Source organism: Stigmatopora argus, chromosome 16 (genome assembly GCF_051989625.1).
Source record: "Stigmatopora argus isolate UIUO_Sarg chromosome 16, RoL_Sarg_1.0, whole genome shotgun sequence".
In the NCBI taxonomy this organism is placed as follows: domain Eukaryota; kingdom Metazoa; phylum Chordata; class Actinopteri; order Syngnathiformes; family Syngnathidae; genus Stigmatopora; species Stigmatopora argus.
In genome coordinates this window covers 11,919,706-11,935,684 of record NC_135402.1, presented here as the reverse complement: position 1 = coordinate 11,935,684, position 15,979 = coordinate 11,919,706, and the positions used below count along the sequence as shown (strand labels likewise).

General features: G+C 39.2%; 1 protein-coding gene across 14 annotated transcripts in view; it reads right to left on the bottom strand.

Annotated features, from left to right (window-relative positions):
* Positions 1–480: 480 nt before the first annotated feature.
* Positions 481–15,979, bottom strand: part of ank1b (ankyrin 1, erythrocytic b) — a 69,344-nt gene continuing 53,845 nt past the window's right edge. For 4 of the 14 annotated variants that reach the window (XM_077623669.1, XM_077623672.1, XM_077623674.1 and 1 more), the window contains 6 exons: positions 8,342–8,800; positions 8,167–8,236; positions 7,376–7,511; positions 5,694–5,750; positions 5,191–5,288; positions 481–3,668 (listed from right to left, as the gene is read on the bottom strand). In XM_077623669.1, coding sequence (XP_077479795.1) covers positions 5,220–5,288; positions 5,694–5,750; positions 7,376–7,511; positions 8,167–8,236; positions 8,342–8,800 — 791 coding nt within the window. In that variant the 3' untranslated portion in view covers positions 481–3,668; positions 5,191–5,219. Of the gene's footprint in view, positions 3,669–5,190; positions 5,289–5,693; positions 5,753–7,375; positions 7,512–8,166; positions 8,801–15,979 lie in introns of those variants that run through there. The other 10 variants (XM_077623673.1, XM_077623676.1, XM_077623678.1 and 7 more) reach the window with 8 other exon arrangements.

The window sequence follows — 15,979 nt, the reverse complement described above, 5'->3', positions numbered from 1 at the left end:
GTGTCCAATTACTATGCATGTTTTTGGAATGTGGGAGGAAAGCGGAGTACCCGGAGGAAACCCACCCAGGTGGACGTGACCTGGATTTAAACCCACGACGCCAGAGCTGTGAGGCCGGCGCGCTAACCACTCGCTCCACCGGTCCACCCTTATTATATTATAAATTATAATATAAATATATATTAAATAAACTTATTTGGCATTCATGCTCCACTCTAGATGAAAAAAAACTTCCAACTTATATTTTACAAATACAGGTGCATCCCAGTAAATGACTGTGTGTAAATTACCCTACTTTTTACGGTAGTTTGTTTGATTCAAGTGGAATTTGAAATTTATCATAAATTGGCAGGATTCAATCAGAAATTTGATATAGTATAGTATATTTACTTTTTGAATTAAAGTGCATTTACGATTGTTTCTACTAGATGCACCAGAAAATAGAAAAAAACCTGTACATTGGGAATCATGCAAAAAAAGTGTATGCCACATCTTTGTTTATTAAGTCTTGTAAATGGTTTGAGCTGGTGTACAGGGTAATATGATAATTACATATTTTAAAGTCAGAACGATTCTGCTTCAAAGGCTTGTATGTATACATTTCTTTTCACCATCTATTTTCTGGACCAATAAAAAAGAAAAGAAATAAAGTGGTCAAAGCTACAGAGCCTTTACATTCCCCATCAAGTGGGCGTCGGCTAACTAGATAATACTGAAAGAACATCCATAACAACTCTATGAGGGTGCATAGCAATCTAATGAAATATATTTAATCATATACTTTTATAGACATATTTTTCATAAAAACATCTTTTTTTGTGCATGGGTGAAGTTGCATTCCTTAGAATAGAGTTATATGATATTGCGTTTACATTGTCACGTGTCCTTCTAAAAGAGTATAGATGAAAACTATTCTTCTTCTTGAAGGTTTAAATGTTACATATTCATCATTGGGCATTACGCTACCTTCTTGTGTGGCATGCCTCCTTAAAAATTCTTTTTTGAGTTCTCTTATGCACACTCATACAAAGCATATTTCATCGATAACCATGACTGCTCCCCCCAAAATCTGAACAAAAAATGGATACAATATTAACTCTTTCACATAGTCATCTAACCATTTAGGAACCTGCACAAAATAAATATACATATTTTTGAAATAACTAAAAACCTGAGTGGCATGTTGTCAGTGAAAAATGTGATATGTGACAAATATAGTGCATGCACTGGCCATGTAACGATGTGTGATGTGCAAAATAATGTGCTCGTTTGTTCACTTCGTCTCGCTTATTCGGGCTACAGCAGCAGTTATTACAGTACTTATGGGATAGTCTCTGTCATGCGCACGGCATGTGTGCTACTATGATTAGAAGACATAAGGTTGCGGCATAACAAAGTATTTCAGAGGAAAGTCAAGTTTAGAAATAAGTGTTTAGCATAGGGTGAAAAACTGACGACTCAACAACCACAAGCATTGGAGCATTTGACCCAGAATGCCATCCAAAAAACAGATCCAAGTCGAAGTGGGGCAATTAGGAGAACGTTCCTTGCACTATGTGTCATCAAGTCTTCAGAATTAATAGACTTTAACTAAATGTTGCCCATTGGAATAACTTATGAAGGAGGAGCATTCTATTCTCTAACATTCCAGCCCCCCATTAAAAGAATTTGCCTCTCGAATAGCTGCTTTATTAAATTTTGTGGATGTGTCCTTGCTTGAGAGATTTTCATGTCTTGATATAATAGACATCTATCTGGAGGAAATTTGTGTCAACTGGAAAAATTGGTGAAGGGGATATTTTTCTTCCAACTTACCAGGGACCTAATCAATGGAATTGAACTCACAATCGGTTGCTTCAACCCAAAATAGTTACATTTCAAGCCTTAGTCCTTAAGGCATGTCACTTTGATCTAAAATGTTCGACTTCATATTAAATATGTCTATGTGACTAGTTCTGTTAGACATATCCGGACAATTTTGTGGGCGAGCAGTTATCGGGAGCTACGTTTTTTTTTTAACATTCAAGGGGATGCTCCGGAGAATGTTTAACTTACTATATACACACGCTGGAGAAACTAATTGTTGGAGATTTGGTGTCCTAAAAAATAAATGCTGTAATTCTTTGAGGGAATTTCTAAATAAAACCAAAATGGGTTTTCTGAGGGGCGAAAAAGCAGTCACAAAATTACAAATTATCCAGAGTAACGGTAAACAATTACTATTCAGTTTTTTAAAAACAAAAACAAAACATCTGGCCTTTCGAGGACTTGAGAGAACCTTGTTAGCAAAAAGGTTTCCCAAACCTGCTCTAAAACCACATTTCTACTTATTGAGAAAACAGAATTACAAATCATATCATAGTAATAGATACTGCGACATAAAACTGCTTAATGCTGTAAAATACAGGCCCGAGTCCTTCTCAGACCTCTGCTTTTGCAAATTGATGCCACCTTGGTCTGAATTGTGTCTCGCTGATTCACTCACGGCGCCAGGGATTCCGTGGTGTCCATGTAGGAAAACAAATCCAATGCAAAGTTCTCAAAAAATTCGTAGTGGCGCTTGTGTTTTAGGTTTTATTGCTGTGGCAAGTTCGGGCCATCTGTCACTCTGATCAGTTCGTAATAATCTTCATTGTGTGTGCTTAAGTTTGTGATGACAAGTCACGGTTGGTGATAGTGATGACAATTGCACCACTGCCTTCACAATCACATGTCATAATAGCACAATACTGTACTGGAAATCAGCCAACGTGATCGTCTGAAACATCGGATGGGTCAGGAGGTGCGGGTGAGCGCTCTGCATATCAATTCAGGCTACTTGTTTTAGAGAGACAATGTCAGCTAATAGGACAAACGCAGGAGGGAGGATAAGTAGTATGAAGAGAGACCCCCCCTCAAAAAAATCACAGCTCTTGGTAAAGCAAAAAAAAAATCAAGTTTTTTTTTGCTGCAAAACCACAATGACAATAACAACAGCGAAGGGAGGCCAATTCGGTGCAAAAGGGGTGGAGGCTCTTTTCTTCTGATGCCGAGGTCACCGGCCTTTGAGCCGATTGGAGTTTAGCGCACTGGTCATAAGCAAGAAAGGCATGCGGCAGAGAAGACACATACGCACGGCGGCAGACGTCCACATAGCAAAGAGTGCATATTTACGAGAAGCACACACAGAACAAAAAGTGTCCACCCAAACAAGCGTCAGCGAAGGCTATTTTTCGAGGGGGAAGTTATACCCGGTTTTGGGGACCTGCAGTATTACTGGAGGGTAATTAAGTCTGTAAAAGGGCCCAGGACGCAAGTGGGCACGGGGCCGCCCTCTAGTTTGCGCACTCTTCAGCTTGTAGATTATGATAGATCAAAAGGTCAGTGTCATGCAACAGCAGTCAGCATGCAGTTACAGTTCACAGGAAGCACATTTTGTTGTCTTGTTTAGGTGACATTGGCCATTTTGGGTTGGTTTGTAGAAAAAAATGGTCATGCTTTAGATATAGCGATACTTTACAAATGTTATAAAACTACGAGTTGAACAAATATTTTTTTCGCTCTGGAAGTGTGTCACATGTGAAGGGTCATTCCATGTTTTTTATTTTGGTGGACTGTTCTGTTGCTTATTTTCCTTTACGCTCCTGGTGCGGTTTTGTGGAGGAAGCTTTGGCAGCTGCTCTCTTGTCCTGTAAAATACAGAATAAAGCACAATTAGGAATTTGACTCCTTAAAGAACTACTGTACTTTTACTTGCAAGCATTTCTAGGCCTCTCATGATGGCAAATATATTGTCAATATGCAATGTTATTGTCAAAAAAAGAAACAATTTTAGCACTAATGTAATAACAATATATCCTAATACACCAACCGCTTAAATGCAATAAATGATGACTCTTATATAAAGACTACTATCAGTTTCCTTTCATTGCTTTTCCCCTGGTTGCGCTCCTCCCAGATGTGTTTTCATATTTAAGCATCTAATCAATCACATTTCAGCCATTATTTGTTGCCAGGGTCAGAACTCTGCCTTGAGGCCTTCACAATCAGTGCTGCAGGCTCTGCTGCATAAGTCGATAAAACTGTTGCTTTAACCAATCAGATTTCGAGTTGGTGACACCAAGGCCTTCTCACAGGCGTAGGGATACGTCATCGCTTTCACCAATTATGATTGGCTAGTGATAGAGTGGACTAGCCAGAGCTACCAAACTGTATCTGGAGCAAGCTGCTCAAGCAAATATATTGTTATGTTGATTTAATAGCGGTTTTGTCAACCTGCAATGGCTGAAGGAGGAGTAGAAATTGATTTGTTTGCAGAGTTACTGTCAAAGCCATTTTCAAGACGGACTTTTCAAGAAAAGCAGGACATCATTAAGAAAGGTCGGACAACTCCGAAGCAAGCAAGCCTGTCACAACCGGGAACGAACATTTTCAGCACTAAATTGAATAAAAACTTATGCCGGAAATACGACAGGATAGGCTCGACTTTCAGCATTAGCTTCGATGGCGATAGAAAAGAAGGAGGAAAAAAAGTGCATGGATTTTGTATACAGATAAAAAAGATTTCCAGTGAGTAAAATATGGCTATATTCCTAAATAATATTTCAATTGTATGAGGTTATTATTTATGCTTTTTTTATATGTGTCGCAGCTGTAGCTGCAGTAAAAGTTTTATAGCCATAAAATAGTTTTTGAGTGTTGGATTGATTCAGACATAGCACTGAAGGCGTCGGTTTGAAATTCACGGCCCCCCACTGAGCAATGCTAACGGTGTACAATGTTTAATACATAGTTTTTAAAATCTTATTTAGTATGTCTGAACATTATTTTCAGGGTGTATTATTGATAGAGAAACATTTGTGAAAGGAACTGTTTCATATGGGCGAAATTTTAATACATACGTATTATTCCCACAAGCGGCAATAAATCGCACCCGCCGCTCTTTTATTTATCGCGCCATTAATTGACCAACTTGAGCGTTTCCTGTTTCTTTTTAGTCATCAGAAGAAACACCGTTTTTTGTTGGTTTTTAGACAAGAATAATGTAGTAAAAAATTGTGCAAAATAATGTGCCAACAAAAAGAAATGCAAATTATGCGTGTTTGTGTTGGTGTAAAAAACATGTATGAAAGTGTAGACTGGAGCCGCTCTGTTTTTTTTTCCAAGCAAGCACCGGAATGCACACGTGCTTGCGTCCATGGGACCGCGTACCTTGTGGACCAGGTTGTGTGTGTTGTGTTTCAGTGTTTAACCCTCCGAAGACTGGTGCGCTGCACCGACTGACCGGCCCTTCTCACGTCCGCCCCCACCTGGATCAAGGAGGGGGGGCAGCAGGGATGAAAAAACACTCCTGTTTAGTGCTCACGTGTCTTCTTTAAACTAGAGCAGGAAACTAACTTGTGGCTTTCACCGGCCTTGGACCTGTTTTGACTACTCAAATTGTGGAAAGTCAGAAATCACCTCAGGATGACAACCTGGCTAGATATACTGTTGTCGTTGTAATAAAGATGATGTATCAGTATTTTACATTTGTCATGTGTTAGATATAAAGTAAACCACAGCATAAATAGTTTTACAGTGGATTCTTCAGGGACCTTTAACTCCAGTTTTCACTTATTTTTCTTCCTTGTCTGTTGGTGGTGATGACATGCTTTCAATCAATATTTGGCTGGTGGCTACAGGTTAAAAAAATATGTCTTATTTTTGACACTCACTCTTCGATTGAGGACGCGCCCATTTTCATCAGCACCATAATCTTCTTTGTCCTCTCTCTGTATAAGAAACATAATTCACTTTAGATGACATTGCACTGTGTATTGGAAATCAAATCAGAAGGGAAATGCCAGATTTCACGATGTACAACACATTTGTCTGATCATCAAGAGCTGTGACATAATCAAAATGGACAGTTCATTTTTACATTAGTCTCATTCGATGAGACTAAAGCGCTCGATGATTAACATAGTTGTGTTCAGAATCATAGTAGTTTTCTAAAAAAAAGGGGGGGGCGAACTCAGGGCCTCTTTTTTTATGGGCAATGCAGTCGACTGCCCAGGGTACAATCTATTTTGGGGTTATTTTTATTATAACAAAATGGTTTTAACCGTAAATGAAAATGTATATATTTTGTTGCATGCAGCCCTTACTCATTAACCATTGACAGTGATAGATGTCAAAAGCCGTTCAACTGGGAAGGTTGGTATTATATGATGTCATGTTTCACTGTTATGAAGGGCAATAGTCGTCCAATACAATTTGACTGGGGAGCTGGCGGCGGACTTTGCCAACACTCCCTGTGTAAATGGATTTGACTTCTATCGCTATCAATGGCAGCCACAGAATCAATATTTAAAAATGAATTGTAAAAAACATGTTATTTATCCAATTATCTTGTTTAACAATTGGAAGTGGAAGGATTTCGTATTGGCCCCTGCATCTTTTAAATTTTTCTGAAAATGGCCCTTTGACAAAAAAAAGTCCATGTTTTCAAGATTACTTGTCCTGGACTTTTATTTTTAAGTATTTACAAAGCAAGTTCAACTTGGGGGTCGATTAATAATGGCATTTTGTGAAAGTTATTTGGCAAGATTTACAATTGAATTAATCACTACGTTAGATTATGCAGTGGCCATCCAAGTTCGGAGCACGAGAAATACTGTATCTTAGACCTATGCCACAATGGCATTTTTGTTTTATTCACTTCAAATTGAACTCATTTTTATTCTTATTAAATGTCATTATTCTGAACACAACTGTATCTAACAACATGTAGCATCTCAATGTCTCATTCTAAAAAGCTAAAAGTAAAAATACATATTTTTTAAAAAGATAAAATGATAAAATGGAGTCACAGGGGCCAAGTTTCCATGAATGATCGAATTGCCCTCCAGAATGGCGGTGGGTCATAGGCAATGTTCCCTCTATTTTTTTGTTTGTCTGGGCAGAAAGACAACCTCCCTGAGCACACTGAGTACCAGTGTGAGCAACATCATCATTGCTCGCTATGGGCACACACCAGTATCACACCTGCCATAAGCAGGTGTATGTCTACTACACATAAATGATTTAGTAATAATAAAATATAATGATTAATATATCTATGAATGGGCGGCCCGGCGGATGAGTGGTTCGCGTGTCGGCCTCACAGCTAAAAAAAAAAGATTTTATTTTTTGCGCTCCATATGATTTGCTGTGCACAGAGAAGACGAGAGTATTGCGCAATTGCGCACACGCGCAGCTTAGAGGGAACATTGGTCATAGGCTTCAACCTGACCTTGCCCCGACTCCATTCCTGTTCCCATTTATGTTTCCCTGGGTCCTGGTAAGAAGAGAAAGCCAGCCCCTCGCCCTGCAGGAGGCGCCCACAAAGCGCATTTGAGTAAACCGTGTCACAAACCGGAGTCAGCAGAGCCTCCTGGGTAGCAAGCACGCCCGGCGTGCTGTTGTCTGGTCCTGATGATACCGAGGCCACCCAGCCCTGCAGGGAATCCTTGTCGGGTAGGTAGGGTTGAAAAGCTCCGCCTCCAACCAATCTAATATTCAGAGAGGGTTAAAGAAAGTGAGTAGTAGATGAATATATGTATTTGGAGTAGGATTATTATCCCATCATATTCGGCGCTTTCGAAGAACGCCTCCTGTTGTTTGCCGACCTCTTATGTTAACGAGCTGGAAAGAGCCCCTGTGCACTTGTACACATTGATCTTCGACACTTCAAACGGATATTACAATTCTAGGCTTCAACCAGCACCCAGTGGCGGTTCGCCTGTCGTGGAATGCACGGAAATTGGCTGTAGAGTTGGCATTCCAAAACACGGAATTGTTGACTTGTAGGTTTTTGGTACCTTTTTGATTCTTATCAAAAACGTGAACTGGTTTACGAATTGCTAAAAATCCCCGCCCAATTTGTCTTAGCCACTGGGTCTGAAACTGTGTGATGAACACTAATGTTCAGCATAAAGAATGCTCAACAAGCTTAAGCTCAAGTCATAAGAAAATCGCACAAACACATTTGGGGAATTGTGTTAAGTGTGTTCTACAACAACCACTGTAAAGCATTAAGGTTTTGGCCAGCTTTTCTTGAGCTGTAACTGGTTTTGGTTCACCTAACATTCTTAATGGGTGTTTCCCAGCACAGACAGACAAATGTAAATCCTTGGCAGTACAAAAGGAAAGTAAAAAGTGACATACCGGTTGTCTCCATTGTGCTCGCCAGCTCGAGCCAAGGGTGACATCTCAGGGCGTGCGTACATCTGTTGGCCTGCAACAACACAAACGCGCTCCGCTGAACCCGGCCCGGCCCCGCCTGTTGTGGCTCCGACTCCCGCCACGGGAACCTCCCCTCGCCCCCCGTCCAACCTCTGACCTCCCAGCTGGCCATTGGAATTGACCTTGGGAACGGCCCCACTGGCTCTGACCCGGTCCCTTTCGGCCAGCGAGCTCAGCGGCGCCTCCTCCTCCTCAACCTCCCCATCCTCCTCCTCCTCTTCCTCCTCCAGCTCCATGATAGAGCCGCTGGCCCCGCTGGCCCCACTACCGGGGCGGCCCAAACTGCAGGGAAGCGAGAGGGTGGTGCCTTCCGAGTCGTCCGCTCGACTGCTCCCGTCCAGAGACGAGTCCTCTACGGTGACCAGCGAGGGGCTGAGCCCTGCTGGCCAAACCTGGACATCTGACATCTCCATCAGGGTGTCTTCTTCTGTGGCGGCGATGGGGGCGCACTCCAGACTGGACACTTCCTGCCAGTAGGGCTCTGCACCAAGAGGAGAAGGCAAACTGTATTGCACAGACGCCGGTGACAGCAGCTCCTCCTGAATCAGCCCATAACCTGGAGGTACAACAGGGGCGAAACAAGAAGAAGACTAACACCATGCAGGCAAAGCCAGGCAGCATGGGGGAGTGGCGGTGGGTGGGTTTGGGTAGGAGTGTTTCTCAAAAAGCAACTTCTTTCCACCAATCATTAAAGTTTGCTTCAGATTTTCTTCAATACTTTTAGAAACTAACCACACTTCAATTAATTCTCTGTAATATTTGCAAGGATCCTAAACACAGTCATGGGATGAATCAAGACTCACTGTTGTCTTTTTAAATGCTTGAAACGGGAATAAAATGAGCACATGTGACACGATGACAAAACTAAATATGGGATTTATTTAGGTTATATTATATATATATTTAGATATCTAGATCTTACTTATGCTTCCAACCTGTCACATACTGAATTAAACTGTACCAATTGGTGGAAATGTGTGTGGGACCTCAGCCCTGTCCCAAGTAGTAAAAAAAAGCTTGAGTCCGCTGAAATTAAGTCATTATACTTAATTTAAATAGACATTAATCTGATTCCAGTAGTTTGGAATTTTTTGAAATTTCCTTTTATTAATATTCATCATTCAATTTGACATTTGACCCATGCCACTCAAAGCAGACACTTTTTGACAGGCTCTTAATGGAATGTATGTATTTCATCCCATTTTCAAAATAATTTACTGCTAAGCTTTCACTTTAAGGTTCACATATGATTGTTGTATTTAATTTTTTGTATTACATTTGTATTTAAATTACTAGTTGGTATTGGTGCCAAGTTTCCATGAATAATCAAAATGAGGGTTTATTTGAACAAAGGATGGTTAATAAGGACATTTCAAATTACTTTTCTGGCCATTTTGTCAGGTTTTAAGATCTCAAATTTATTGAAATATGTAGAAAAAAAAGGCAACAAAGCCATATTCAAATGTGTCCATTTTTTCATTCCTGTGTCTGGTTTTGATAGAATGGCTCAAATATGAAATCCATACAAAAGTGCTAGGAATCAAGATCAATGGTTTATCGTCATTGGGACACAGTGAGTGATTTTGTGGGTGGGATTTAAAAAAGGTGGGGGTGTTTGGTGTCATCAGTCCCCTGAATCAAAAAGAGGCTTTGACTGTAAGCATGTAAGATTGTAACATAGCAGAGCCTACAAAGAAAAAACGAAAACCTCACGTATTGGCTACTTTTGAGTTGGAATGATATTTGTTCATCATTGGATGCACATGTCGTTAATAACAAATGTTTCAGGTATGTGTAGGGGATATTTGTGAAGATGTCAATCAAAATTCAATAGGTTTTTGCTAATTAAAATGGGTCATGTGGAATTGGCATTCTGATATGGAAGATCAACAAGTTTTTTATAACAACCCAATGATTTTTTTCTCGATCATTATTAGTATCGTTCCAACCAGTTACTCTTTTTTTTAAAGAGTTTCCAAAAAGGGGGGACAAATGCAAAGTTAGAGCCAGTAATATACATATGCTCCTGCATTCTCAAATATTTACCATGCATATTATAAGTCTACTCAGACATGCCATCACACACGCTTGACTGACCAATCACACAATTACTCGTATATATTCTTTCAGGTATACGTGTTAGCTAAATAAAATATGTTTATGCATATCAATGTGAAATAGATCTACCCACTCCAAGCATTACCAAAAAGAGATGCTGGAGGCTGAAACCATTTCAATGAATCAGCGTAGCTTTCGTAATAAAATGTGTTTTTCGAATCACTATTTCGGATGATAGACAATATTTGGTCGCACAAGTTTGGCTGAATTCAATGAAAGGTTCAGGTTGTTAAGTATATATATATTTTCTTGGCATCATTTCCAGAAACTACTTTGTTAAATGGGACAAAAGGGTCACTAGCAATGTTCCCTCTAATTTTTTGTTTGTCTGGGCAGAAAGACAACCTCCCTGAGCACACTGAGTACCGGTGTAAGCAACATCATCATTGCTCGCTATGGGCACACACCAGTATCACCCCTGCCATAAGCAGGTGCATGTCTACTACACATAAATGATTTAGTAATAATAAAATGTAATAATTGATATCTATGAATGGGCGGCCTGCCGGATGAGTGGTTCGCGCGTCGGCCTAACAGCTAAAAAAAGGGATTTTATTTTGTGCGCTCCATATGATTTGCTGTGCGCAGAGAAGACGATAGTAGTGCGCAATTGCGCACGCGCGCAGCTTAGAAGGAACATTGGTCACTAGCCCAAATGACTTTGGGGTCTGGTGAGGCAGAATATTGCTTTAAGTGAGTGATAAAATGACATTAAATGTGCCGTGTATTAGAGGAAGAAAATGTCCGTTCTAATGCCCTTCCTGAAGAATCTAGTGATGGTGACATACAGATGTCACAGGGTGCACTTTTGCACTCCAGGAATCAGATGACTATGCAAGCCGCACACCAAGAGGCATCACCGAATTGGACAGTTGCGAACAAATTAAAGTCGTGATTCTCACTGCCACGCCGGGCCAGTGACCCTTGTGTGTGAAGTCACACACAAGCCATTTCGAGGCAACGTTTTCTTATTTAATTACATTAAAAAGTGCAGGTTCCAGTTGTCAAGAAAAAGTGGCTTTCTCTAGCTGCTATTGCTTCATTACCTTAATACAGGGGTAGGGAATCTATGGCTCAGGAGCCACAAGTGGCTCTTTTGATGGGTGCGTATGGCTCTCCGTTAACATGTGAGCAAAAATATGGAAACCGCTGAGTCCCGAACGCACCAATAGGAGCGTCACGTCGGCCCTGTGGCGTTGACGGAACCTTTAGCGCCGCTTTAATCATCATATTTTTTATTGTGTGGCTTTTTGGGGGTCCTTTCAACACTTAAAGTACAAAAAGTCTCAGAATTATTTTAACTACATAATTACACTGTTGCTAGGGGGGAGAATCAACGAGAGCGTGGGCTCACAAGGGAGTCTAAAAGAAGAAAAAAAAGATTATAGCGGCGGTAGAGGTACATTTTAGGTTGCAGGTTAACGGTGAGCCATATGCACCCAACAAATGAGCAACATATGGCTTGCGAGCCTGCATTAGAATCTTCTGCATGCATACTCTTATTGATCCTGATTGATTAGCAACAGCGTAACAATTCAAAAGAATTCAGAGACTTTTTGTACTTTAAAATTTCACATGTTTTGACTTTTAAATTCCCAATATGGCTCTCAAGGAATAACATTTCAAAATATGATTTTTTTACGGCTCTCTCTCTCAAAAAGGTTCCTGACCCTGCGCTTAATACATAGAGAAGAGAAGTGAAAGATGAATAAGCGAGTATGGAGAATAGAGAGGCCATGGGCAAAATGATCACTTCGTTAATTGACTGAACTCGTGCATTTTGGGGATAGAAACCCTTTGCTCGCCACACTTAAATGCAAATTTATGGCGTTTAAAAAATAAATAGATTTGAAAGCCTCTGACCAAAGTGAGGGTTTGCAAATTCTTTGTCGACTGTATGTATCTGCATGTAATAACCAAGGTTTTGAGGTTAAAATGACGGCAATGAGGAGTTACAAAATGTGTGAATGAAAATCTAATTGATGAAACACATTTTTATCGTATGTGTGTTTCTGGGATGTTGCAAGGGCCAGGAGGATGAAATATGGCTTTAGAATGAGGGATTGTGAAATGAATCAGAATTAGAATGAGCGTTGGAATGATAAAAATGTTTTCTGTTTTTCCTGCACTCCTATGTTTTTCGACACAAACACACGTGTCAAAACGAACTTTGGCACAAAGATAGTCATCACAGAACGACAACAACAAAAGAAAATCACGTTAACCATTGTTACACAAGTAACTTAATATTCTGATACGGATGAGGACAAACACTTGTAGTTTGACTATAGAAAAATAGTCATGATTGTCAAACAACAACAAAAACTCACCACGCAAACAACGAGCAAATAATAATCGCACAGTGATGACTGTTTTTGATCATTTTTTGGCACAAAATAGAGTATAGAACTCAGAAATGATACTATTTATCGTTCAGAAATTCAGTATGTTCATTGCCCAATGCAATTATGTCATGGAGGAGCCGTAATCATATTGTTAGCATTTCAAATATCTTCATTGAACCGCTGTAATGTTGCTGATCCCTGCATTAAATCCTGTTTGTGATGATAATTTGAATGGGGTTTAGGGTTACTTGTGGTGGGCGTTCCGTTTAAATGTATTGCTTTTATAAGTAGAATGTATCTTTGTGCCTCTACAGTTTTTCAAAGATTGACAACAATGAGAAAACCAAAGAATTGGTGGTCAATTAAATCCGTAATTTCCAACGTTGGCACTCATTTTCCATGGAAAAAAAATGCAAAAATGTCAAAAATGTATTACTACAGAACTTGGGGTGATCTTGTTTCCATCTAGTCAAAATTTTTCATTGTAACTCTTAATCGAGACATTGTAAAGAACAAGCCCCTTAATGGATTTAATCCGGCCCACAAAGGTATGATAAAGTTATGCATATCAAACATTATTTTTGAATTAATGCATTTATTACATGTGCAAACGTGTAGTTAAAAATGCATTTACGGAATGACATCTTTATTAAAAACGTTTCAACGTGTCGCTTTCTATATAAAGCAAACATTTGTTTGTATTGTGTGAATAGATAGTTGATATTACGTTACGTTTGCAGATTAATATGTTCATGGAGGAAAACTTATTATTCAAACAAATTATTTCTGTGTAATAATAAAAAAGTGTACATTGTGTTTATGTCGTTATCTGTAAATTCCATGAGCAAATTAACGCACTTACGATAATAATGTAATTTTACTTTTGTTACAAAAAGAAAAAAAATACATTATATACACTAATGGAAGGGTATTTAATTCATCGGTTGCTATTGACAGCAATAGACGTCCAATCCGTTTGAACTGAAAGGAGCAGGCAACAAATGCTCATGTTTTAGTGCCATTGACGGTGATAGGTGTCCAATCCATTTCGAATAGGAATCGAAAGTCGAAATGGGTTTGGATTTCAATAATGTGTCAATGACATAAAACGAGTTAATCACTATAAATCGCTGCCATTATTATTTGTAATTAATACATTAAATACAACAGTCACAGTCACCTTGCGGGAATATTATGTGCTGGATGCCAGTTCACATGTTACAGCTCAGCCTCGAATACAATGTTGATTTTAGGGGAAAAGAAAAGGCACACTTTCTAGATATTAAAGCGCTAATACATTGATTAAAAAGTCCAAAATATTGTACACAGTGTAGGAAACTTCATTGTGAAAGCATGCCATGCCAATGGTTTAACTTTAAACACACAATTAATGCTCGGCGACCATTTTTAAACATTTTCCGGAATATAAGTTACACTTTTTGCATACTAGTTTGATTGCCTGCGACTAATACTCAAGCGCGATTTATATCTTTTATTCATTTTACAGGCTGTTATGTTGTATTTTTAAGACTATAATTACATGAAAAATTAGGTTAACATATTCCTATTCCAGATTCCTGTTCTCCATTTTACTATTGCTTGTTCAACATATGTTTGTTCTTGGTTTCTGATCAAATAAAAAAATTGCCCTCCCATAAATGCAACTAATGGGAGAGACACATGGGAGGTGATGTGCGATTACGAAATGTGAAAATCATCGCCATTGAAATCTGACACATGTCGACTGCAAGGGAGGACATGCACCATGCTCTGCCTGTGCATCATAGCTTGGCTTAGGATGGCTATGAATTTGAAGGGAACCGATGTCTTTTTTTTATCGAAACTACACAGAGGCAGATTTTGTTGGAAATAACAGAGGTCCTGTTTTAAACGTTGCTTCATAAAATGTTTTGAAAATATAATATATTATGATACAATATATTATGATACAATATATTACCGTATTTACTCGCAATTAAAAACTGCCTTACAATTGTAGAATTTTACAATTTCTCGCGTATAAGCCGCCCCCTGATTCACAATTTTCACCTCCATGTTCATGGTTTAAATAGGAAGTACAAATGTGTTACTTTGAAGGGAAAATCTTAAGACAAATCATCGCACATGGTATTTCTGAGATAGTGTAAGAATCAAAAGCACATTATTAGGGTCAATATTATAAGGATGTTTATATGCCTGTCTTGCAAAATATCAAATTATTCAATTTGACAAAAGAAAAAAGTCTATCTTCATGAGAACCTGATGCTTTCTAATGATAGAAATTACAATTTTCTTACCAGAAGTTTAAAATGTTGTGGCAGCCATATTGGTTCCAATGTAAAAATATCTAAATTCTTTCGATGGTTCATATTACTGCAATAGTTGTCACTTTCGAACAAGAAATAAAACGAAAAAAGAGGAATTTAGTTTTCAAAATCAAGGCTACTCGCATCTGGCCAGTCAGAGCACGTTAAACTAGGTGTTATGGCGTTGTCAACTTGCAGTTTCGTGCATGTCGACTTTTTATGCGCATATAGGCCGTACCGTCGGCCTTCAGTCATTATTTTTTTTTCCGACAAAAGCGGCTTATATGCAAGTAAATACGGTAATAATAAATTCATAATTGTATACAGATAATAAAGGCAATGACCCTGAATCTTGGTACCTCATCAATACCTCATCTTGAAAACTAGGATGGTCATTGGAGAATAACATTGATTTTTCATGCCTTTGTTGTGCGGAACTATAATAAAGTATGGCCAGTATCCTCGCAGGTAATTTGTGGAAATGAATTGAAAGCAACATTGAAGGCAACATGGCCTCCTGTGTTTCTTGCCCATTAGAGTTCAATGCGACTTATTGTAATTTTTGCTCTTCATTTTGTATTCTTTGGCTGTTTAAACTTAGGTGCGACTTATAGTCCGAAAAAAACAGAGTACTACTTGCACGACTTCCACACATAACATGAGAGCATAACATGCAGCATGCACATGCATAAACCATCAAAGACACAGAGCTGGATTGAGAGAGGCGGAGAAGAGGGTCCCCTGCTTGACTGAATGTGGTAGGAGCATGGGGAAATTTAATGACAAGAGTGGAGGAGGAGACCTGGAGATTCATACACAAGGCCGCATGGGGTCAGAGGTCGGACAAAAGGAGCTGTGAGGAAGAAAAGGGGGTGACCGGAAGAGGTAGAGATATGACATGTTGTAGTTTTAGAGATAAAAAAGAGAACGAGAGCGAGAGCAAGAGAGAGAGAAAGAGAGACTGAG